This window comes from Haliotis cracherodii, unplaced genomic scaffold (genome assembly GCF_022045235.1).
Source record: "Haliotis cracherodii isolate W230 unplaced genomic scaffold, xgHalCrac1.p SCAF_17, whole genome shotgun sequence".
Classification (NCBI taxonomy): domain Eukaryota; kingdom Metazoa; phylum Mollusca; class Gastropoda; order Lepetellida; family Haliotidae; genus Haliotis; species Haliotis cracherodii.
The window spans coordinates 9,667,672-9,694,637 of NW_027266272.1; the positions used below are offsets into that span (position 1 = coordinate 9,667,672).

At 41.9% G+C, this 26,966-nt stretch overlaps 1 protein-coding gene across 1 annotated transcript; it reads right to left on the reverse strand.

Moving 5' to 3' along the window:
* Positions 1 to 11,263: 11,263 nt before the first annotated feature.
* Positions 11,264 to 21,459, reverse strand: LOC139464346 (uncharacterized). The gene is made up of 4 exons (XM_071245874.1): positions 20,812 to 21,459; positions 19,947 to 20,043; positions 18,851 to 19,534; positions 11,264 to 11,825 (listed from the first exon to the last, which is right to left on the reverse strand). The coding sequence occupies exons 1-4, from the start codon at positions 21,151 to 21,153 to the stop codon at positions 11,818 to 11,820; spliced, it is 1,131 nt and encodes a 376-aa protein (XP_071101975.1). The 5' UTR covers positions 21,154 to 21,459; the 3' UTR covers positions 11,264 to 11,817.
* Positions 21,460 to 26,966: the final 5,507 nt, after the last annotated feature.

Below are 26,966 nucleotides of genomic sequence, written 5' to 3' on the forward strand. Positions count from 1 at the left end.
CTCACTCACTTAAAGATAACTCACGATGCGCACAAATGTATCAAAACAACGTGAATACCCACCCAGACACAGTATATTGACACCGAGCCGATTATTCATTTAATGCCGAGAATCAGGCATGATACAAAAAAATACCATCTTTTAACGTCTCCCGTATGGCAAGCCGTTTTCACATTTATCACGGAATTACAGCTATCTTCAGTTGTTTCAAAGATATCTTGAATGGAATTGAAGATATCTTGAATGGAATTAAAGATATCTGAAATGCAGATAATTGTAGATATCTGCAATAACATTTAAGATATCACCAAATGAATTAAGGATATGGTGAAGCGTATTACTGATATCTTGAAAAGAATTGCTGATATCTTAAATTCGATTATTGATATCAAAATATGATTTATAGATATCCAAATGTCATGTTTTGTTATGATGTCAGTACTTTAATTCCTGATATCTTGAAACTAAATACAGATATCAATAATTAATTATTGATATTTTCAATTGTTGCCATTATTAAAGATGTTACATTTATAATGTTACTTAAATTAGATAACTGATATCAATAATTGATATAAAGATATCATCAAACTTATAAATTATATCTTTAATTGGATTTTTGATATCAGTAACGGTCAGAATTAATGATATCTTGAATTGAATGAAAGATATCTCTTATTGAATTAAAGATATCTGTAATGCATTTGTTAATATGTATAACTATTTTCAAGATATCTTGAATTGAATTTAAGATATCTTGAATTTATTTCTAATATATTTATGTACTGTAGAATGGTAATTGTTTAATGATATCTTATACACATTTAGAGATATCACAAACTAATTTGTTGATATCACCGTAACATGTTAAGATATCAGTAATTGTATTATGGACATCAGAAATGAATTTAAGATATCTTTCATTATTTTTTGATATCTTAAAAACATTATTGATATCTTTAAATAAAATACCCATATCCTTAAAACAATTGAAGATATCTGTAATTCCGTAATAAATGTGAAAACGGCTTGCCATACTCCCGTAATCCGAGCAGGCGTTGTCTCCGCTAGAAACCTGTTCCTCCACAGCGATTGATCAGATGGTATCTATTATTTCACAATATTCAAAGGAACCTCGCGTCATCATCCGAATAAATACGAGATGTTGTACGAAACAAATGCCTCCCTGTTTTCATGTTCCCTTTCTTCTATTAGGATCAATACCAGGTTGTATAACACCTATAAAAACAACAATAAAACAAACAGAGGTATTGTTAAAACTAAATTGATATGTTTTATTGTAGCTTGAGTGTTGCATTGTTGAATATTCCTGGTCGACTCGTGACAGCCTAAGGGATGTATAGATAGGCTGATCCTAAACAACAAATTGCGAAGACTGAGCACTGGACGTGGAATGAATGAAGTGCACCAGGCGTATATTAAGTGTACAATTATTGATAAACGTTAAAAGAACTGTAATTTTATATCTTAGTAAAAAAACTGTTGTGGGAAGGGACAGATGAAACACGGAATAACAAAAGAAGCATGCTGTACTAATTCTGTATATTATTTGGTTGAAATTTACATGTCGATGACTACATCGATAAGTGATAGCCATGTATGTACTCTCACGTGGTAGTTTGTATAGGGTATTTGGAATCTTTACCTAAATCGGCTTCCGTTACATATTGTTCACGGTACCACAGTGTGCTGGAAAGAGTCGGTGTTTGTTTGTTTGTTTGTTTGTTGCTTAACGTCGAAATCGGCAATGTTCCAGCTATATGGCAGAGGTTTATAAACAATCGAATCTGGACCAGACAATCCAGTGACCGACATCATGAGCATCCATCCACACAATTAAGATACGATGACATGCATCAACCAAGTCAGCGAGCCTGACCATCCTATCCCGTTTCAACAAGCATGCGTGTCTGGAGAACTCTTCTACCCCGGATCTTCACGGGTCGGAAAGAGTTGCTGAGAAAACTTAGGATTGGCCTTTGGTTCAAAGGTTTCATCTCAACATTTGTGAGGGGCGGTCGGGTAGCCTAGTGGTTAAAGCGTTCGCTCGTCACACCGAAGACCCGGGTTCGATTCCCGACATGAGTACAATATGTGAAGCCCATTTCTGGTGTCCCCCGCCATGATGTTGCTGGAATATTGCTAAAAGCGGCGTAAAACCATGCTCACTCACTCACTCAACATTTGTGCTCGTGGGTTTGACCCAGTCATATATGTGTCTACTCTCGGCGTCATCAGGGTTTCCTCTACATTTCTGCTGACACGATGACGTAACTGAAATACTGTTGACAGTGTGGTTAAACTCCCTCACTCACTCTGTGATGATCCCATATACTCCAGCCAGTGAAATCGAACTGTTTCGCTATCCTCTTCAATGTCATTGTTTTAACATAGTTTTTGTTTGTTGTTTAACTCAGCAATGTTCCAGCTACATGACGTAGGTCTGTGAACAATCGAACCTGGGTCAGACAATCCAGTGATTGACATCATGAGCATCGATCCACGCATTTGGGATTGGATGACATGCAACAACTCAGCGAGCCTGACCCCCTTGCTCCATTAGTAACGACAAGCATGGATAGCTGAAGACCCATTCTAACCTTGGTATTGATGTTATTGTCTTTAAAACTATACTGTATGAATGTCTGTTTTGCGAGCATAATCAGCGTCACACCGGTGTGTAGTGAAACACGTCACTGAACTACGTAACAACGACCCTTCACAGCTGTTGGTCCGTTTGTGTTGGCGATACAATCCAACATTGTGACATCTACAGGGACTTGTCACACCTTACTCTCTGGTCCTTACATTAATGGATCGGGTGGCCAGATTTGATGACTTGGTTGACGGCTACGGCGTTACACAACAAATAAACACTTACTATTTAATGAAACTATTGGCAAGTGCTACCGGTGAAGCAGAGCACGCTGACTATTCTTGCGAACACCTGATTTTTCAGTGATCAATTCAAATATGTTTTGCCTTTGTCCCCGAAATTGATCCGTTTCGGGAGATAATCGTCGACGTTTTTCATTTACAAAAGATTTCCCGTGAATAAAGATTTCTACATAATTTGTTCACACCTTTCTTAGACAAGAATAAACATTATGTACCACAAAAAACGGAATGCTGAATGGAAGCTTGTATCAGTGTCCGATTACTTTAATTATGGCTTCAATTTCCTATACATATAATGTATAAATCGCGCAACGTGATGCAATCCTATTGAAAACTAAACAAAGAGGAACTATTTTTCCAGATTGATCAACACCAACCGCCGTCATCGATGTATAATGACAGTAGTTGTTTTACATTAAGCTCAAGTTACATCAGGATCCGTATTCTTTATCATTTATCACTTGTGTCCATGGGTCAGGCTTGCGTCGATATTTCCTCGGGTAGGGTTAACGCTAGCCTGGAGATGAAGTACATTGTCAGCGATCGGTCTGAGGTTGATGAGAATTTGTGAACTTGACGTCATCTTTTGGGTCTGGGTAGAGCGTCGATATTTCAGCTGGCTGTAGGTCTGAGTAGAGCGTCTATATTTCAGCTGCGGGGCTGGGTATAGCGTCAATATTTCAGCTGGCTGTAGGTCTGGGTAGAGCGTCGATATTTCAGCTGGCTGTAGGTCTGGGTAGAGCGTCGATATTTCAGCTGGCTGTAGGTCTGGGTATAGCGTCGATATTTCAGCTGGCTGTAGGTCTGGGTAGAGCGTCGATATTTCAGCTGGCTGTAGGTCTGGGTAGAGCGTCGATATTTCAGCTGGCTGTAGGTCTGGGTAGAGCGTCGATATTTTAGCTGGATGTAGGTCTGGGTAGAGCGTCGATATTTCAGCTGGATGTAGGTCTGGGTAGAGCGTCGATATTTCAGCTGGATGTAGGTCTGGGTAGAGCGTCGATATTTTAGCTGGCTGAAGGTCTGGGTAGAGCGTAGATATGTCGGGTGGCTGTAGGCATCGGTATAGCTTCGATATTTCAGCTTCCTGTAAGTCTGGATACAGCGTCGATATTTCAGCTTGCTGTAGGTCTGGGTAGAGCGTCGATATTTTAGCTGGCTGTAGGTCTGGGTAGAGCGTCGATATTTTAGCTTGCTGTAGGTCTGGGTAGAGCGTCGATATTTCAGCTGGCTGTAGGTCTGGGTAGAGTGTCAATATTTCAGATGGCTGTAGGTCTGGGTAGAGAATCGATATTTCAGCTGGCTGTAGGTCTGGGTAGAGCGTCGATATTTCAGCTGGCTGTAGGTCTGGGTAGATCGTCGATATTTCAGCTGGCTGTAGGTCTGGGCATAGTGTCGATATTTCAGCTGGATGTAGGTCTGGGTAGAGCGTCGATATTGTAGCTGGCTGTAGGCCTGGGTGGAGTTTCGATACTTTAGCTTCCTGTAGGTCTGGGTAGAGCGTCTATACTTCAGCTGGCTGTAGGTCTGGGTAGAGCGTCGATATTTTAGCTGGATGTAGGCCTGGGTAGAGCGTCGATATTTCAGCTGGCTGTAGGTCTGGGTAGAGCGTCGATATTTCAGTTTCCTGTAGGTCTGGGTAGAGCGTCGATATTTCAGCTGGCTGTAGGTCTGGGTAGAGTGTCGATATTTCAGCTTGCTGTAGGTCTGGGTAGAACGTCGATATTTCAGCTCCGGGTTTGGGTAGAGCGTCTATAATTCAGCTTCCTGTAGGTCTGGGTAGAACGCCGATATTTCAGCTTGCTGTAGGTCTGGGTAGAGCGTCCATATTTCAGCTGGCTGTGGGTCTGGGTAGAGTGTCGATATTTCAGCTCCGGGTCTAGGTAGAGCGTCGATATTTCAGCTGGCTGTGGGTCTGGGTAGGGTGTCGATATTTCAGCTCCGGGTCTAGGTAGAACGTCGATATTTCAGCTGGCTGTGGGTCTGGATAGAGCGTCGATATTTCAGCTTGCTGTGGGTCTGGGTAGAGTGTCGATATTTCAGCTCCGGGTCTAGGTAGAGCGTCGATATTTCAGCTCCGGGTCTGGGTAGAGCGTCGATATTTCAGCTCCGGGTCTGGGTAAAGCGTCGATATTTCATCTCCGGGTCTGGGTAGAGCGTCGATATTTCAGTTCCGGGTCTGGGTAGAGCGTCGATATTTCAGTTTCCTGAAGGTCTGGATAGAGCTTCGATATTTCAGCTGGCTGTAGGTCTGGGTAGAGAATCGATATTTCAGCTGGCTGTAGGTCTGGGTAGAGCTTCGATATTTTGTCTGGCTTTAGCTCTCGGTAGAGCTTCGATACTTTAACTTCCTGTAGGTCTGGGCATAGTGTCGATATTTCAGCTGGCTGTAGGTCTGGGTATAGCGTCGATATTGTAGCTGGCTGTAGGCCTGGGTAGAGTTTCGATACTTTAGCTTCCTGTAGGTCTGGGTGGAGCGTCTATACTTCAGCTGGCTGTAGGTCTGGGTAGAGCGTCGATATTTTAGCTGGATGTAGGCCTGGGTAGAGCTTCGATATTTCAGCTGGCTGTAGGTCTGGGTAGAGCGTCGATATTTCAGCTGGCTGTAGGTCTGGGTAGAGCGTCGATATTTCAGCTTGCTGTAGGTCTGGGTAGAACGTCGATATTTCAACTTGCTGTAGGTCTGGGTAGAACGCCGATATTTCAGCTGGCTGTAGGTCTGGATAGAGCGTCGATATTTCAGCTTGCTGTGGGTCTGGGTAGAGTGTCGATATTTCAGCTCCGGGTCTAGGTAGAGCGTCGATATTTCAGCTTGCTGTGGGTCTGGGTAGAGTGTCGATATTTCAGCTCCGGGTCTAGGTAGAGCGTCGATATTTCAGCTCCGGGTCTGGGTAGAGCGTCGATATTTCAGCTCCGGGTCTGGGTAAAGCGTCGATATTTCATCTCCGGGTCTGGGTAGAGCGTCGATATTTCAGTTTCCTGAAGGTCTGGATAGAGCTTCGATATTTCAGCTGGCTGTAGGTCTGGGTATAGCGTCGATATTTCAGCTGGCTGTAGGTCTGGGTAGAGCGTCGATATTTCAGCTGGCTGTAGGTCTGGGTAGAGCTTCAATAATTTAACTTCCTGTAGGTCTGGGCATAGTGTCGATATTTCAGCTGGCTGTAGGCCTGGGTAGAGCTTCGATATTTTAGCTGGCTGTAGGTCTGGGTATAACTTCGATATTTCAGCTTGCTGTAGGTCTGGGTAGAGCGTCGATATTTCAGCTTGCTGTAGGTCTGGGTAGAGCGTCGATATATCAGCTGGCTGTAGGTCTGGGTAGAGCGTCGATATTTCAGCTGGCTGTAGGTCTGGGTAGAGCGTCGATATTTCAGCTGGCTGTAGGTCTGGGTAGAGCTTCGATATTTCAGCTTGCTGTAGGTCTGGGTAGAGCTTCGATATTTCAGCTCCGGGTCTGGGTAGAGCGTCGATATTTCAGTTCCGGGTCTGGGTAGAGCGTCGATATTTCAGCTCCGGGTCTGGGTGGAGCGTCGATATTTCAGCTATGGATTTTGGTATAGAGTCGATATCTCATCTGCAGATCTGGGTAGAATGTCGATATTTCAGCTGTAGTTTTGAGCAGGGCGCTGATATTTGAGTTGTAGGTCTTGGTAGAACGTCGATATTGCAACTGCAGATCTGGATAGAGGATCAGTATTTCAGCTGGCTGTAGGTCTTGGTAGAGCGTCGATATTTCAGCTGGCTGTAGGTCTGGGTAGAGCGTCGATATTTCAGCTGGCTGTAGGTCTGGGTAGAGCGTCGATATCTTAACTGCAGATCTGGGTAGAGTGCCAGTATTGAAGCTGTAGACCTGAGTTGGACACATATTTGTCAGCTTTGGCGCTTCCATGGTAATCGTGCTATTTTGGAAAGCGCACCATTACTACATATACATGGATAAATCTTCATTACATACAAATATTGTACTAATGTTTTGAATGTTTGCGATAATCCTGGCACTGCTCTTCCTTTGAACCATGTAAAAGAAGTATCTTCTCTGATAGGCATTTGGAAGTTGGAGTACTAAGTAAGGATAAGAATTTATGGATGAACAACTTCTTTATTACAATCAAGAGCGACGTTTCTGTGTAGGTTCTAACACCGTTATCAAGCAAGTGACATACAGAGTGTTGTTGGCAAGTATATATACAAGTAGGAGGCAATGTTTATACAGCTATTCTTCCTTGAAATTCAATGGTATCATACGAAACCTCATTATATCATTTCATATCATGACATTCTCTAACTAAATATTGCCTTTCAATGATGTTTACAAGTGTTCGTGTCATCATTCACTCAGCGTCATTAGTACATAAGGATAAACATCTTAAGGATAAAGGACATATGCAGTTGTGTAGATAATCTGGACTCAAATTGAATGTTTCGCACCTATTTCGGGATATCAAAAATATAAAATCAGCATAATCGTTTTAGAGAAAAGAGTCCCTTAAAAAATCTAATGTTGATACGATGACAGGTGTCGAACAATAAGATTTTGTGGCGTTTTGCCATGGTAATCATGACCTATAAGTTAATTAATTAATCGAAGATAGCGTTAAAGGTGTACTTTATATATGTTTTAGGGATTGATTGTATATATACGATTGTTCAAAGGTCAAGGTCACATGGACACGCTTCATAATTCCAAAAAGTGTTTTGTACACTATACATCATAATTTGTAATGTACACGGTACTGTATGATCATTTTAAACACAGATGATTACAGGACACTGTGTTTGCATCTTACTTTTCCAGATGACAGTTAATATAATCTTTTCATTTTTGCAAGTTGTTTACAGATTGTTTACATCCCTAACACGTTTCTCTAGAAATACATGGCCGATGTCTTTAAATGTGCATTATATTGGAGTATCATTTCCCGACATAGTATGCAAATAATGGACTGGCAATGTTAAATCACATAACATATGTGAAGCTGAAAACAGCAACAACTATTGTAAACCGCAAACTAAACAAGAGACCCATACGGGCTTTGTCGCTCACCTGGATATTTACGCAATCATGACAAAATATACATTTGCATTGTACATGTATATAATACTGCAAATATTACGTAATTTTGATGCTGTCAGCTTCCAATCAAATTTCGCTAAATTCCAATTAGTGGTGCAGAAGAAGTCGCCACGGTATGGCATATGCTCACCTTGGTCCTGCCGACCAGATGAGCTAAAAATGTTTTACAAACATGCACATACATCTTAAACGTCAAGGTACATGTCAGATATATAATACATCATTCCTAATGGTGAAGCCAAACAAAGACGGCTCAGTTCACGTGGCTGCGAAATTGAAAACGTGCAAGGCTATGCTCCGAAAATTGGACAATTGAGGAAGTTAAAATTGGAAACTATATCAGGAATGCGGTGGCATATGGGAGCAGCGATAGACATCGATAGTCAAGACTAACCGCTTTTGGATAGACTCTATAGATGTAAGCAGATTATTTTGTTAAAACCCCTAACATGAGATTGGGACAGTACCTAAACAACAGATTCTCAGGTACATTTGTTGTCCATGACTTGCAACATCCTCGATATGTCATACGTCATATAATAACTTATCACGTGGTGCAGTATATGCGATTGATCATAAAATGGGTAGGTTTCTCTGCAGGATAAAGCCAACGGATAAAAACGATATCCGTTGGGGTCATATGCGGATAGAGATGCAAATATCAAAGGTCAAGTACGGACTACTTTTTGTGTTTACAAACAAACAAGACGTCGCCCTTGTCATTCGACGATCGAGTCAAAATTAACCATCGGGAGTCTGGAGAAACTACTGGGATAATTGATATCATTCAAATTATCAAAAGAACAGACTAATACACTTCTATATATCAGGTCATCATTTGGTTTAAAATACGTGGTATAGCAGGCCATCACATGGTATAAAATACATGATATACTAGTATCCCTTTTTGCACATGGTATAGATTGCGTGGCGTAGCCTGTTATGTCATAGTATAAGATATGTGGTATAACAGGTTATCCATCGCATGAGGGGCGGTCGGGTAGCCTGGTGGTTAAAGCGTTCGATCGTCACACCGAAGACCCGGGTTCGATTCCCGACATGGGTACGATGTGTGAAGCCCATTTCTGGTGTCCCCGCCGTGATATTGCTTGAATATTGCTTAAAGCGGCGTAAAACCATACTCACTCACTCACTCACTCTATCGCAAGGTACAGAATTTGTTTACTGTATATATCAAAGCACTACATGGTACAGTATAAGTAGAAAATCAGGGTACAATACAATAAATACAATACAAGGAGAGCTGAAATTATAGCATAGTAAGCAGTGTATAGACACGTGGTGAATCAAAATGTGACTGGGCTTACACAAGCACTGCGTGACTTCGCTTAATCTCTGTAGAGTCTGGTCGATATTCACACTGAGAGTAACTTTGGGGAACGTTACCTAACCAATCGTTCTTGATTCCCTAGAAAAATAACAATACGTGATCTAAAGCTCTCAAGAAGAAATGTAATTAACAGAGCTGTTTCCAATTCATCAGCGGAATTGGAAAACGATTTCCTCGGGACGTTAATATAATCCTTTTTTATTGTTATTGATATTTTTCCAGAGGCAATTTCTATTTCAAAACTTTCTCGGACCTTAAATTTTTTTGTCCAATGGTTGGGTCCGGTGGGTGTAACCTCTGACGCCTTCATTCATTCTAAATCAATTCTACGAGCCTGAATGTACCCGGTACTTCAAATTTAATAGCGAACGATTTTGTTCGTACATTGTTACAACATCTAATGCAAAAAATGTGTATGGGAATGATTGGTAGTTATTACCCGCTAACTACTGCATGAAGCATAAATCCATTCTGTGTCTCGTCCAGTTGCTGATTCTCTTTGAACATCTACCGACAGAGTAGAAATCAATGACGGCACAATGTAGAGGGTGAGCAACTTCTGAGAGTGACTGAATGTCGTTTGACACCGCACTCCAGATATTCCAACATTCAATCAGCCAAATCACAAAGCACGAACAATCCTCAATTGTCAGCCTTTACGTCAAATATAATATACTGGGTTCCGGAGACATAAGGCCTGATAGACGTTTCACTCCAGCTGTGATAAAGCGGTAGCCCAGTGGTTTACGCGTCCGCTCGTCACACTGAAGACCCGGTTCTATTGACTACATTGGTACAATGTGTGAAGACTATTTCTTGTGTCCCAACCGTGATATTGCTGTAATAATGCTAAAAGCGGCGTAAAACCATACTCACTCACTACAGGTTAGATCGCGTTCTTCTCTGGATGTTTATGTACAAGAACAACAATAATCATAATGTATGATGAAAACAAGGCATTCCACAGTTTTCGTAAACGACCCCAAAATGTGGGACACAATCTCAATGTGAATGTTGATTTAGTTGATGGTACTGTACTGTTTGAAGGTACAGAAATGAGTGTCAACCAAGCGAAGTGCCATATCAAGTCGGCGCCGACTGCATCGAGTTTATGTGCAGCGTGTTGAGAAGATCATCAACCCTGCAGAGTCCTTCGCTTGGGTGAAGTGGACTGGCCTGAAAAGTGAAACAGAAGGCTTTCTGTTTCCTGCTCGGGACCAGTCACTTCCCACTCGAAACCGTCAATGTGTGATTTTGGATCAAAATGTATGAAATGTATGATTATGTAATGAATTTAATGAGACTGTCCAACACATTGTCAGTGGATGCCCAGCTTTGGCACAAACACAGTATCTAAAGTGACATGATGAGTGGCTCGCTCAATTTATTACCGACTTCGCAATGTCTGTGGTTTTGACACAGAGGTCCGTCCATGGTACGACCCAGAATATGTAGCGGGCGTCATGGAAAGTGATAAATACAAAACTTAATGGGCCCGTATACAACCTCAGACTTATCCAGGCCAACAAACCTGATCTTGTCATTTTTGATAAATCACAAATCGTTTATATTATGGAAAAATATTATTATTTCTCAATTGACACTGATGTGATTGACAAGATTCGGGAAAAACATGGCAAATATGCAGACCTCGCTTTCGAAATGTCACGCTTGCATACCAAGTACCAAGTTGTCCAACTCCCCATTGTTCTAGATGCCTTAGGTTTGGTACCTCCCAATCTGTTGACTGACATTGGGAGAGTACCCGGGTTTGCTACCAGGAATACACCCCTTCTGACAATCTTGGTAATGCAGAAGACCGCAGTGTTGGGGAGTCTTCACATTCTCCGAAAAGTTCTGGTTTGGTTCGCATAGGCAGCGCTTCCTTGGAGAAGTTCCATTCGCTCTCTTGGCTTCGTGTAGAAGGGGGCAAGGGCCCTGAGCTGATGATGAGCCTAACCAGCCTGACTGTGAGAGGATCACCCCCAAACTGCTGTGCTGCATTGTTATATTTTAATCCCTACATGAAAATAAAAGCTTGCTCAAATCGTTACATTATTCCCCCGGTTCTTGGTTCAGTGTGTAACACTTTTCATTCTCAGCTCCCTGGGGGCCATACAACCCAAGCGGCCCGCTGGGGGCATTAGGTTAACAGTCACATAACCATCTCATCCTACGTGCTTAAAAATAATTAAAACACAGCCTGCTCTTTACTATACAGTAAATGTGTACACAAATGGGTGTGATGAATGATCGTTACAAAGGGGTGGTTGTTAGGATTGATCGCTGATTGATTTCCTCATAGACGTAGGGGCCCGAAGTATTTTCTGCGTGTCTATTCAGATATTTGATATCACCGATAATGTCAGCTTTAATATAACAGCTATAGTCGTTAATCCATTCTGTGTGTTCAGTACTGGTATCCATTAGGTCGCACTGGTATCAATAGCAGGCTTCCGGGAACCGCCGTTCCGTGCTATTAGACATCTGTAACAAGGAATGAAAAGTATGAAGTGCTAAAACGTTTAAACCGAAACAGTCAAGTCCATGAGCTTCGCGTGAGCACACTCAAGTACCCACGGAAATGAAAAAAACCTGTTTTTTCGACCTCAGATCTTAAATTATTGCAGTTAATATACAAAATATGTAAATATTCAAACAACTAAATTAGTACTAATTGGGCCGTGGCACAAATACAGCGTATCAAATGTTTTTATGCCTTTTTACACGTAAAAGTGTGTAAAAATGTGAATAAAAGAGACTATTGTGAAACAGGGCATAACCAGGTGTAAGTAGATCAAGGTGACCTATGACACCTTGACGACAGGTGAGAACAGGTGCGTAATGCCTATAGTCTGTTTCTGCTATGTCAATTTGGACTTAGTTTTATTTTTGAATGTTGAAAGTGCCGACAAATTACCTCCTGTAAAGTACATTTTGTATTGTTCACTGAGATTAAACTAACAAATCCAGACTAGTACTTTTCGAGTTGTTTTGTTATTTCGTATTTACAGCTACGTAACACTTTGTGTCGATTTTTAAATTGAAAAAAACCCAGGTTTTTTTTCATTTCCGTGAGTACTTTAGGAGGTTGCCTGATATGAATAGAAGGAATTGCGAAAGAATGAACTATTTTGCTGTGGACATTACTTGGTGTCATAGACGTGCATCCACAAACGGTCGAAACTCTTGGCATATTTGCAATGATTAAAGTCAATTTTGAAATCCCTAAGGAATACAATGCCTGAGTGAATAGCCCAGTTTCATATACATATACAGTGTCAAATTGGTTGCAGCCATGTTTTTGTACATAAACACTCGACCCGTGAAGACCCGAGTTAAATAGGTATTCTTCAACCCATGCTTGTCTTAAGAGACGAAACGTATCCCAATTGCGTGGATTATGAAAACTAACAATCAAACAAACAAACAAACAAACAAACAAACAAACAAACAAACAAAAACATGAACACTCACGCATCTGGAAACGTGATCTAAACCTTTTCGTAGCGTTTTCCAGCGGTTTTGCAAGTGACTACGTATACCCATCGAATTCGTGTGTGTGGCTTATCCTCCTTTAGACATATAACCAATTGTTACACCAAGTTTATGGGGTTTATTGATCGCAACGATATTCCACAAAAGCAATTGTATATATTTCGACATATCACCAGGTCTGTGATTGTTACTAGTATTAAACTACAGTTGGACCCCGGTATCTCGAACCTAGCGGGACCGTGGTGTTACTTCGATATCCAGACATTCGGGATAGCGAGTGACGGCCAGACAGACAGATCAAGTAACAGAGTATTATAGATCCATAGCAATCCGATTGCATAAACCCTTAATTAAGTAAACATAACTATGTTATGTTGTTCGAAGGAAATGATCAATAAACGGTGTGACAATTGAACAGGTGAATTACGCATAGGATCACCTGAGTGAGTTGAACGTAGCACTTTTATTTATTACGTTTAGCACATGTTTGTTTGCACTTAATACCATGGCCTCTGTGGCTGCAACAAGGCAAGGCAATGTTGCAAGGATCTCTGTTTTTTACTTCATTTCGGATTCCACAGCTTGTATCTAGGAGAATTGCTCACAGCTTTGTGAAACGCCTATTTGCGCTTCACAAAGCTGTCAAAGTGGCAAATGCCGACTTCGAGATACGGGCACACCATTTCAAGTTGGGCCCGAGTCCAGAGTTCTAGATTCTGCTATATATTTTTATCTCGAATACGAGCTAAAAGGTTAAATTTACATGTATACTCATAGTGAGGTGTTCGGACAGGAGATTATTTTTGGATCTCGACAAAACATGGTCCAACTGTATCTCCATCACCAAATTAATTGCTTGGCATGACTTACACACAAGCGACTAAAACATTTCCATAACAACAAGAAATCGCCACCAAACGCAGAATCCATTGTAAAATTCTTACTATATCTTAAGCGTGTGTTTCTGAATAACTGTCAAATAGTGTAACTACCAGGTGTTCGTGAAAAAAGGAACATCCTGTCGGACCGATGGCACCCTAGTGCTGACTGTTAAGCAGTCATCATGTTCTAATTACTTCTGGGATCCGATACACCACCAAAGGATCCTGCCATGTCTAGGACATTCGGTTTTACCCAGTGAATAACAAGGTATTACCGCTTGGCCAGCTTCATTTCTCAGTTTCACGTTTACTTAAAAACCCAAAACTTCCTTTACAAAACTCCATTCCAAGTCCATTGTAAAAATTCCAATTATATTACAAGAACGAATTACTATCAAATAGATGTTCACGAAAAGGTAAGCTTGAGCGTATCCTGCTCTACCAGCGGATCCAATTACAAACACGTGCAAGGGCAAGTCAATTTCTCAACAGAAAAAATACACGGGAACACACGGTACAACCTAAAACATGGAACTGCATGAGACATGTTACCGACGCACCTTCCGTGGAAATGTCTACCACAAACCTTTTGAAGCTTTTCTAAGGATAACCATATCTGCAGGACCGCCTCCGTGGTCTAGTGGTAGAGCGTCCGCCCGGAGAGCGGAAGGTCCGGGGTTCGATCCCCGGCCGCGTCATACCAAAAGACGTTAAAAGATGGTACTTGTTGTTACCCTGTCTGGGGCTCGGCATTAAGGGGCTAAAACAAGGACTGGTCGACTCGGAGTCAGTATACTGTGTCTGAGTGGGGTATTCATGTTAAACTGCGGCATGGTATCTCAGTGAGCTAGCACTATAAATCGGCTTCAGTCCGGACTAGTACAAGCAGCCACACAAACACACACACTATATAAGTGCAATAATCTTGGACGCGACGTTAAACCCCATTTCACCTCACCTCACCATATCTGCAGAGTCGGTTGTACAATACCGACTACATCATGAGCATGTGTTTATGAATCGCTTTATAAGCCCGATTTAGTAACTGTCATTTTACGTATCTTGTAAGATGTTGTAAGTTATTACAGAGGCAGTGCAAATAAATTATAATTGTACTGTAATTACTCCTTAAGTAATAATCCCAAACACGCGTGGAGCTCGCTTAATCATAATAATTGATCTTACGCCGTTCCTCCCACTTACTTTTGTAAACATTAATTTCCCTAGAGCCAATTTCTCTAAGTAACACTCTAATAACTAACACTAGCAATCATTATCTAAAACCAGTTTCCCCCAAACGGCAAAAAATATTAATTAATTATTAATTATTATATTAACCTTGAACTGCCTATACTGACGTTAAGCCCAAAATCAAAAACTTAATTGAAGAGAGTAACAATTCAATACGGAATACTAAAATATGTAAAACAAGGAATGATAACTTGACAATCCGGTCTTAGAAACTGTAATAAACTTCCGTTATTCATCACAGGGGCTAGCTGTATAAAATACATTGCTGCAATAAAACTGTCCTCCAATAAGTTTGTCAAGTGCAGTTTGAGTAGATTACTCTAGTTAGAGACATGATGTGTGATGATACAAGAGCAGGCTACTCTAGTTACAGACATGATGTGTGATGATACAAGATCAGGCTACTCTAGTTACAGACATGATGTGTGATGATACAAGATCAGGCTACTCTAGTTACAGACATGATGTGTGATGATACAAGATCAGGCTACTCTAGTTACAAATATGATGTGTGATGATACAAGATCAGGCTACTCTAGTTACAGACATGATGTGTGATGATACAAGGGCAGGCTACTCTAGTGACAGACATGATGTGTGATGATACAAGGACAGACTACTCTAGTTACAAACATGATGTGTGATGATACAAGGGCAGACTACTCTAGTTACAAACATGATGTGTGATGATACAAGGGCAGGCTACTCTGGTTACAGACATGGTGTGTGATGATACAAGGACAGGCTACTCTAGTTACAGACATGATGTGTGATGATACAAGGGCAGGCTACTCTAGTTACAGACATGATGTGTGATGATACAAGGGCAGGCTACTCTAGTTACAGACATGATGTGTGATGATACAAGATCAGGCTACTCTAGTTACAGACATGATGTGTGATGATACAAGGACAGGCTACTCTAGTTACAGACATGATGTGTGATGATACAAGAGCAGGCTACTCTAGTTACAGACATGATGTGTGATGATACAAGTTCAGGCTACTCTAGTTACAAACATGATGTGTGATGATACAAGATCAGGCTACTCTAGTTACAGACATGATGTGTGATGATACAAGGGCAGGCTACTCTAGTTACAGACATGATGTGTGATGATACAAGGACAGGCTACTCTAGTTACAGACATGATGTGTGATGATACAAGGGCAGGCTACTCTAGTGACAGACATGATGTGTGATGATACAAGGACAGACTACTCTAGTTACAAACATGATGTGTGATGATACAAGGGCAGACTACTCTAGTTACAGACATGATGTGTGATGATACAAGGGCAGGCTACTCTAGTTACAGACATAATGTGTGATGATACAAGATCAGGCTACTCTAGTTACAAACATGATGTGTGATGATACAAGGGCAGGCTACTCTAGTTACAGACATGATGTGTGATGATACAAGGACAGGCTACTCTAGTTACAGACATGATGTGTGATGATACAAGGGTAGGCTACTCTAGTGACAGACATGATGTGTGATGATACAAGGACAGACTACTCTAGTTACAAACATGATGTGTGATGATACAAGGGCAGACTACTCTAGTTACAGACATGATGTGTGATGATACAAGGGCAGGCTACTCTAGTTACAGACATAATGTGTGATGATACAAGGGCAGGCTACTCTAGTTACAGACATGATGTGTGATGATACAAGATCAGGCTACTCTAGTTACAGACATGATGTGTGATGATACAAGGGCAGGCTACTCTAGTTACAGACATGATGTGTGATGATACAAGAGCAGGCTACTCTAGTTACAAACATGATGTGTGATGATACAAGATCAGGCTACTCTAGTTACAAACATGATGTGTGATGATACAAGATCAGGCTACTCTAGTTACAGACATGATGTGTGATGATACAAGGGCAGGCTACTCTAGTTACAAACATGATGTGTGATGATACAAGGGCAGGCTACTCTAGTTACAGACATGATGTGTGATGATACAAGAGCAGGCTACTCTAGTTACAAACATGATGTGTGATGATACAAGGACAGGCTACTCTAGTGACAGACATGATGTGTGATGATACAAGATCAAGTAAGACTTTTTGGGAAACTTTGTTTTGGCTGATACCTCCTAGTTGTTTTCGTTATAGAAAGCATTATGTTTTTGTTATTTGTTTGACTTGTTAGTCTTATAAACAAGCTCGGCTCAACACTTTGATAATAGATTAAGGTCTCGCAAATTCTGAAAAATATCCGTGCCGTAGTTTCTCAAACATGCATTAATTATTTCGGAAGGATTTTTGAAAATGTATGTACACTGTTTCAGAAAAAAACTGTGGAAATGGAATTCTTGGTATGAAATTCATTTTGATTGCAGTATCCCTTACATATTTAGAATATTTAGAATGTTTAAAACGTTCATCTGATCACATATAAGTGGGCTGATTTGTTAAACCTGAAACGTCACATGGATTTCCTCCTTCCCCATAAAGTTGATCCGCGGGGATATATCGGAATTGTAGCGGCATAGAAATAACTCACACACTCATCTATACAAAAACAGGAAATCCATATAAACTTATATATTTTTGTATCTGAAGAATACTATTTCGCATTTGTAATGTGTTAATACACTGAACCGCAAAAAAAACACACGTCACCCTACGTAACATAACATGAAAAGTTGTCATTTAAATATTTGGGTAATTTTTGTCAAAGTTTCTAAAATTTAACATTACCTTGTCCGGAAAAATGAAATTTGATGATACAAAATCAAAGCAGATGACAATAAAACCGATAGCCCAAAGGCATCGCGGTAACGGCCATGGTACCCGATGCACGTGAGTTCCGTGCAAATTGAAATGCACATGCGTTCCCCCATTTCTTGCCCGATAAAAATCCATCCAGATCGGATGACATTCATTCGTTATTGAATAGCTACCACATACCAAGATTAACAAGAAATCAGCAAAACCAAGCCCTTGGACGGTTGCAAGCTGGACAAACCACCCGGCGAGTGGCCAATGCATTTTAATTCCACGTAAGGACCACATACAGGCTCCAGCAACGGTACCAGACCACCAACACTACAGATGACCGGCCACGTAGTGGAAGACTAAAGGTCACCACCCGACGTCAGGATCGTCAGATTGTGCGACAGTATCTTCAAGATCGCTTTGTGACTGCTGCGGAAACAGTGCGGACACCGTGCGTCGACGATTGACGAGCAGACACCTCCACTGTCAGAAGCCACACAGAGGACCCATTCTGACACCACGTCATCGCCGGGACCGTCTTTAGTGGGCAACACAGAACCAGCATTGGTGCCACCAGCAGTGGAGAAGAGTCCTCTTCTCTGTCGAGAGCCGTTACTGTATCTCAACAGCAGATGGCAGAGAAAGAGAGTCTGGCGACGCCGTGGGGAACGTTATTCGGATTCGCTTGTGTTGTTGAGAGAGACTGGGGTGGTCTGCCCTCAGTCCCGATTTAAATCCCATTGAGCACCTGCAGTACGAGATTCAAAGACGGCTGAATAACGTCCGAACTGCAGCTGAACTGCGTCAGGCGTTCCTCAGAGTGTGGGCTCAAGTGCCTATGGCCTTCATCAACCGCCTCATCCATTCCATGTATCGACGTTGCACGGCAGTCATCAATGCACATGGCGGACACACGAGATACTGGTGTTGTATTTCACTTTAAGAACATTTGACACTTTAATTTCAACCTTGATGGTCCGTTTTGCCAAGTTTTATCTTTTTAATATGTCTCAAAGTATGTTTAAAGTGTTTGGACAAATAAGGTTTCTCATATATCTATCCATGGTGACGTTTCTTTTGCGGTTCAGTATATATAGAAAACGGTCAATCAGTAATTGAGATGTAACTGAAAACACCCTACCATATTTGACGCCAAGTCCGAAGCCATCAACATTGTTCCAGCTGTTAGTGACGCCAAAACCGCCACAGCCCCCAAAGTGCATTTCCGTGTCGTAGATGTAGTTGTCCGGAAGATAGTCTCGAGGCGGTATGATCCGGGCACTAGTCTGCCAGTGTGCCATGATGCCGGTTGAAGGCATATCTTCACTAACTCTCTGTGGCGACAGGTTGTTAATGTTGGTGAAAAGAATGAAATAATTGTTAGGGTTTCCGTCACAGTTCCTGAAGTCTTCATCGACACCATTTGCGTTGTAGCCATGCCTGAAATCAGTGTGTATACTTGCTTTCGGAAGGAACCCTAGGTATAGATAGGCCCCAAAGTTGGGATTACTGGGCGCTGTATAGTCAGTATATTCACTGACTAGGATTCTCAGGGGGACTGAGGAGAATGAGGTCAGCTGGGTCAAGGTCGATTCTGACTGCGTCCCGTCACTCAGTTTTGCGACGAGGTCGACGGCAGTGTCGGAGTTGTAGTGGACACGCATTTCCTCGGTGGTGAGGCTGGCTACTGCAGCCTTTGAGAAGAAGGTCGTGATTACGTTGCTGTTGAAACGGCACCATACGTTAATGACAGCGTCCTGGGAAGTGATGAGAGTATACTCGCCGTCAGCACTGCTAGAGTCACGCTGGTAGATATCGTGACAGGCTGAAAAAATGAATCATATCAGGATTACACTCCTCATATTTCCGTTCTCAGGTCATGTAGAAGAGGTATCTACTATTTCTCTATATGTTATTCTTTGAATATTGCAAGTTTCCTTTTCACCTCAAATGACAATTCTCGTCACGATATGGCTGAAATACTGCCGATGTGACGTTAAATATTAACTCACTCACTCAAATGACAATTTAAGAACATAACTACAAGCATATACTTAATTCACTCTCATGTCGTTGGTATATAGTTGACGTAAGAGACGTTGTTTGATAAACTGTCAAGGCTGTTGAGGGCAGGAAAAATGGTTAAAGATGACAAACCGTAAGCAAGTTAAGGAACAATAGATGACACGTTGCTATGCGTTGATATGCTTATGAAACGGAATAAATACGATACTCACTGTGAACGTAGTGTTGACACAGGTGCCCCATGAAACCGTCAGGGCAGATACAGGTGCCGTCAGATGCCGCCGTGCCCCCATTAGTGCAGCTGGTCACCTGGTGATGGCACACACGTATCAAAGGATATTGGTAATTTTATCATTCAAAAGAAAGACGCTCGGCATTAAGGGGCTAAAACAAGGACTGGTCGGCTCGGAGTCAGTATACTGTGTCTGAGTGGGGTATTCATGTTAAACTGCGGCATGGTATCTCAGTGAGCCAGCACTATAAATCGGCATCAGTCCGGACTAGTACAAGCAGCCACACACACATATACGTGCATGCATGTTGCTATATAAGTGCAATAATCTTGGACGCGACGTTAAACCCAATTTCACCTCACCTCACCTTCAAGAGAAAGAGTATATAATTCAGTTTGACGGTATAAAAGCCATTTCCAAATTTATAGTTTTTGAGCGGATAGTTTCTGTAGGCAGAAACCACATACAGTCTGTGACAATGAACACGTTATCACTTTCATTGATGCAAAAGTACCAAATTTCAAGAATTATAATTGGTGCCACTGAATTCAGTTATTTGTTTATCATATTTATTATAATCAAGAGGAGTAGCCAATTATATTTCAACGATTCAAGGAACAGAAATTTGCGTTTCACAATGTATATTTGGTAAGTGTGCTGTTTGGAACCGCTCGACGACCGGGATTTGGGAAGTGATACAGTTGCATAAGAGTGATTTGAAAGCCATATTTGGTCAACCAGAATAAAGTATTCTGAAATAAAAATCACGATTAAATAATCTGACGCCAATATCACACAATTGTTTCTTATTGTAATTTGTATTTTAATTTACACCGTATAATACCTTTTGAAATATATAGCAGTTCTTGTCATCGTATCCACACGTGAAGGCGACAGGCAGGGCAGACACCTTACACAACAGGACTCCATTTTGTTGACAGTCACGTGATGAGGGACAGGGGGTGCCACATTGGGAACCGCACGTCACACGGCTACAGCCAGGGTCAAGGCTAACGGAATTGGGAAGGTTGCGGTAGTCGACGCGACATTTCGGGGATTGTTGTAGAACAAAAGCAAAGATCCTGTCCATCTCAGTGAGTATCAGAAGTAGAGAGAAGACACGACAGGAATACATCACTGAACTGCCCTGTATCCTCCAAATAGTGGCAGTAAGTGCCGTCATCATGATAGCATACCAATATTGGTCAGCGTAAAAAGTGTTGCCAAACTGTCAGATTCCAGGGCGTATTCACTGATTCGAAACCAAACTTCGATCCGTCTTCTGTCGAAATGTAACATCTAAGGAACACAGCGTTGTCAAAGGGTTATGTATCTTTCCATGAAAACGCCCTCTCCATTGGAACTGTATGTTGAACAACCCACGGGTCTCCTATTGAATTTCTACTTCACATAAACACTACAAACACAAATGGTAATGTTTGAACACCCAATCGGTTTTTCTACACTACCCTCTCAGCAAAAACACCGACTGTACAAACGTCCAACTACTTTCTCCGCCGCTCTCTACTGCCTGTGAATTCGTGATGTAAAACTATAGCTTGGTTATAACAATAGGACACATCAATAGCTTATATTGATCGGGAGCTTTACAGATAACTGGGCACCATGGGCTGCTATACATGTCCTATCAAGACACATAAAATATATCCCTGTTTCACATGACATTCTGTTTTTCAAAATAAACGGGAAGGTAAAACGATATATAATTTTATTTTGAATTCCTTTTCCTATTAAATCAAACAGTTTAAGTTGCGATCAACGCCGCTTTGAACAGTATTTCTGTTAAAGGACGGCGTGTCAGCTTAGTGTGGGGGGAAAACCGGAGTGATGCAGACGTTTACAGACAGACAGACATTGTTTATTAAGTTTCATCCCAATTACATTAAAAAGGTAAACATGATATGTAATACAGACGGGCCACTCTATACGGAGGTTTAGAAGACTAAGACGAGTAGAATATCAGGATTATTTGCTATGTACACACTTCATATATTACAAAATATAAATCATCTTCCCGAGGCAAGGGAGTTAACTGACTGTTAACGTCCAGTTTCCACCCTTGCCGAAATAGGCTGGAATTTATGGGTTCGATCGTATGTAGGGAGTTATGTCCCTTCTATGTCCCCCTATTGACCAATCAGATTGCACCTCTGATATCACTTGCATTTGCTTCAAACAAAGTGGCGGCGCTCAGTGAAGACGATCTGATCGATAATCACGATCTATATTGTAACAAAACTGGTCTTGATTAAAAACACGAGCTCGAGCAGTCTTTGTTGATTGTGTTTGAAGTTTCAGAGGGCGTCGTGGGTGCAGTTTGCATCAGCACAGAGTAAACACTCTTGTTTTTGAGTCACTTGGACAATGCAGACACACACTCCCGCGCTGATACAATCACTAGGATATTGTGAAGTATATCTCGGGCGACTGAATATCTGGCTAGGTGTGGTGATAATTATATTGCGAATGACAATCTTCATCCTTCAGCTTAAGGGAATCTTAAAATAACATTCGTACATTATGAAAAGACCCGAAAGCAACATTGTGTGCTTTGTCAGGAGTACAGTGCGCTCATACTGATTCACACTAGAGTAATAGCTTAATATTGCTCTTGTGCGATGCTTTGAAGGATTGTATCTGTTTTTAGTTAGTTACAGTTTGTTTGTTTGTTATTCAACGCCGCACTCAGAAGTATTCCAGCTATATGACATAAGTCTGTAAATAATCGAGTCTAGACCTGACAATCCAGTGTGGGACACGATGACATGCATCAACCAAGTCAGAGAGTCCCGTTAGTCGCCTTTCAGGACAAACATAGCCGCCTCTTACAACAGGGATGGGATGCTGAAGACCTATTCCAACCCGGGTCTTCACTGGTCTATTTAGTGACGGATTGTGTTCAGGTGAAAACTTGACTTGCCGTTGCATGCGTTTGTGACGGGTGCCACGGATGGGGAACGCCTGGTACCATCATTTATTGATGCTGATTCATAATCATGTGCTTATGATATGGTCGTACAGACCCTCTTACATATATTTAACGAAACATTTACCAACACTCATTCCATTCTTATCCCAATCTCAGAGGGGGGCACGGGTGGCCCAGTCGTCTAAGGCGCCGCGATTCGCTGTGCAGAGTTGCGTCCCTTGGGCACGCCAGAAACCTATGATTGTGGGTTCGAATCCCGGTTCGCTACGATTATGTTTCTAGGTTTGTCAGCACCATACCCGTGCTCGTGGGTTTCACCGAAGTGATAAACGTCTAAGACCTGCATCACTTCGGGCTTTTCTCCCACATTAAGCTGACACGCTGTGATATAACTGGAATAATGTTAAAAGCGGCTTTAAACCCAACTCACTCACTCACTCACCCAATCTCATAAATTCAATGATACTATAACACTCGAGGGTTACTTTATAGACATTTTAAATTTAACATTATGCACAACTTTATATCGGAGACTATTATTGTATTAGTCTAAGTTTCTATTAGTCTATTTGTTTCTATGAACATAGACAGGATTTTGTCGCCTTTATTAACGCTTTTAGAAATATTTCAGCAATATATCGGCAGGGGACACGAGACATATTCAACCCATGAGGGAAATCAAACCCGGCCCTTCGGTGTAACGAGCCAACGCGTTCACCATTCGGCCCACAGGCATCGTGTATAAAGCATAATAAAAGAATCGATATTGCAACAAATATCAATGATAAGCCATCAGCACCAAACAGGTTCCAATTACTTTAACCTGACGCACTTGGCGAATGTTTTTTCTGTACCTGTGACACTACGCTTAATTACCCGAGATGTTGGACGCTTGATCTAGCAAACACAAATGATGAAATCCGCGGGGAAATGATAAGATATATGTATTTTTTATTTTTTGAAATCGATTATCACCCAAAGCTTTATGCATTATGGAAGTGTGACATGTATGGGGTGAGGTACAGAACTTTTCATCAATCGAACTTACCCATCCCACCTATCTTCGTATCAGGGTCTTCCTCTGATGGCAGACCCGTGATGATTCTGGGTAGAATAGGTCTTCAGCAACCAATGCTTGCCGTAAAAGGTGACTATGTTTGTCGTAAGAGGCGGCTAACGGGATCGGGTGGTCAGGCTCGCCGACTTGGTTGAAGGTCATCGATCCCAATTGCGTGGTTAGATGCTCATGATGTCAATCACTGGATTGTCCGGTCCAAATTCGATTATTTACAGACCGCCGTCATATAGCCCGAGTGCGTGCTTAAAAAACAAAGAAAAAAGGAAGTTATTGTGTGTTCTGTTTATGTATTTGGATTGCTATATGACCGATTCATGTTCCAGTCACGAGAGATCAGGGGATGACATTCACGTTGTTTTGTTGAAGACAGTCCTGAACAAGTCGAGAAATATGAGGCTGGGCGTTGTCATGTTGAAAGGTAATGCCTGGGCCATGACGACGCAAAGACGGTAGAACAACAGGGCCAACGATCTCGTCGCGGTAGCGCTGTCCATTGAGATTTCCCCCAACCTGTATCAAACGGGTCCTGTGTCTTGCTGTAATCCCACTGCCGCCCCGAACCGATCTTAATCCATGACACAATGATTGACGTAACGTTCACCTCGACGTCGGTACACTCGAATCCGTCCATCGCAGTGGCTGAGGCGTAAACGAGACTCGTCAGTGAATAGAACTTGTCTCCACTGCATTACCGTCCAGCGTAGACGCTGTCTGCACCACTGTATACGTGCTTGACGGTGGTTTCCTGTCAAAATGGGACGTCTGGTGGGTCTTCTGGCGACAATCCCTACACATCTGAGGCGTCGACGTACGATTGTGAAGATATTCGTCGAAGGCCAGGGATGCTTCTTGCAGTAACTGTTGCTGGCTGGAATCGATTTCGTAGGTGTGTTGTTGGAATCCAGTTGTCTCGTCGATTATTGGTTACGCGTGGCCTGTCACTCCGACGATGGCCTCCGAGGATTCGTCTGTTGCAACATCACGTTCAAGCATACCTATGGCTCGCAGACGCTCATTTTCGGACAGGCGTTGCATTTCGTAATGTTGAATAATTGCATAATTTTGTTGTTTTTCAGAGTGGGGGCGGTCGGGTAGCCTAGTGGTTAAAGCGTTCGCTCGTCACGCCGAAGACCCGGGTTTGATTCCCGACATAGGTACAATGTGTGAAGCGCATTTCTGGTGTCCCCTGCCGTGATGTTGCTGGAATATTGCTAAAAGCGGCGTAAAACCATACTTACTCACACACTCTGAGTGGTTGTTGTCAGCACGATGCTAAACAATGCATATGGAATCCTGTTAACGCACATGTTTTTATATCCATTTTTGGGTAGTGAAATGCATGGGGCTTGCATAAAAGTCAACTTTTGCATAGAATGCATGTTTTTCTGTAGCAGTTGCGTTTTTGTGACTTGATTCCAAACATGTACTACAATATTGAAAACCAAACTTTAATTGTTAAAAAAATACACTAAAATATTGGTGTCACAGGAACTTTTGTCGAGTATATATTAAAAACATAAAACATAAATCAGACATGCATTACATAAGCAACATCTGGATTACGTTCGAGATATTTTATATTAGGTACTAACAGGTCTCATTTATAAACATATTCTATCTATAGAAATGTTCTTCCTAAAATAGGGATCAGGTCTCTTATAATATACAGAAGACTTAAGTGTCGCCTGGCGACAGACCAGCAGTTCTACTGCGCCAAAGCGGCTGTAAAATATCTCAACATTTGAGAATATTGCAGCGTCAATCTGTCGTGGTCTCAATTCCATCATTTCATTTGTGTACACCCATAAACCTTCTTCAATCGATATACAATTTCTTTCTGAAAAATTCCTGTACATGAGAACTTGTATCAAAGCGTCTGGAATATTCATTTTAGGAACTAATTGAGTTCTTTTATAGCGTTCATCTACATCAGTATACTGATATACACCTTGCCGTCGGTCAGTTGATCAGACCTACTTAGAGCCTTTTCTTCCATATCTATGTGTTGACCAGCCAGCTAAATACTTATTATCTGGTACCTACAACACAATAACTGCCGATTGTCTACGTACCACGGTGGCTAATCATCTTGAACTGCCCCTGAAACTGATTTCAACACCTATTAATAGTGATCTTACGTGGACATGGTAGTACATCGTATCTTTGAGCAGGCATCTAATGTCTGTTCCCAGGAGCTGCATTCCAATAATAAATGGTAGAAACATTCCAGCATGTCTACTTTCTCTTGTAATAGGGATTGCTTGACCATATAACATTATATTGATGTCACCAGCACTTACTGAGCCAAAAGTCAATAGTTGGCTCTTGGAAAGGGAAGAAGTAAACCTCAGTTGTCCGAGATGTGTTTCACAAATGGACACCTATAAGATCAATGTACCAGGGTGGCCAGTGACCTGTGACGTCCAAGAGGGGTGCTATTCACCTATAACTGCCCATTGTCCATGTATCAGGGTGGCCAGTGACCTGTGACGTCCACGAGGGGAGCTATTCACCTATGACTGCCCATTCTCCATGTACAAGGGTGGCCACTGACCTGTGACGTCCACCAGGGGAGCTATTCACCTATGACTGCCCATTCTCCATGTACCAGGGTGGCCAGTGACCTGTGACGTCCACGAGGGGAGCTATTCACCTATGACTGCCCATTCTCCATGTACCAGGGTGGCCAGTTACGTCCACGGGGCGAGCTATTCACCTATAACTGCCCATTGTCCATGTACAAGGGTAGCCAGTGACGTCCAAGAGGGGAGCTATTCACCTATAACTGCCCATTGTCCATGTACAAGGGTAGCCAGTGACGTCCAAGAGGGGGAGCTATTCACCTATGACTGCCGATTGTCCATGTATCAAGGTGGCCAGTGACGTGTGACGTCCACGAGGGGAGCTATTCACCTATGACTGCAGATTGTCCATGTATCAGGGTGGCCAGTGACGTGTGACGTCCACGGAG

Bases quoted from the DNA above. Each gene is read 5' to 3' on its own strand.
- LOC139464346 (XM_071245874.1), bottom strand. From the start codon at position 21,153: ATGATGACGGCACTTACTGCCACTATTTGGAGGATACAGGGCAGTTCA. The intron at 20,044-20,811 runs GTATTATACGGT...TGCCATCACCAG, and splicing joins ACTGCTATATATTTCAAAAG to GTGACCAGCTGCACTAATGG. The intron at 19,535-19,946 runs GTGAGTATCGTA...TCATTTTTTCAG, and splicing joins GTGTCAACACTACGTTCACA to CCTGTCACGATATCTACCAG.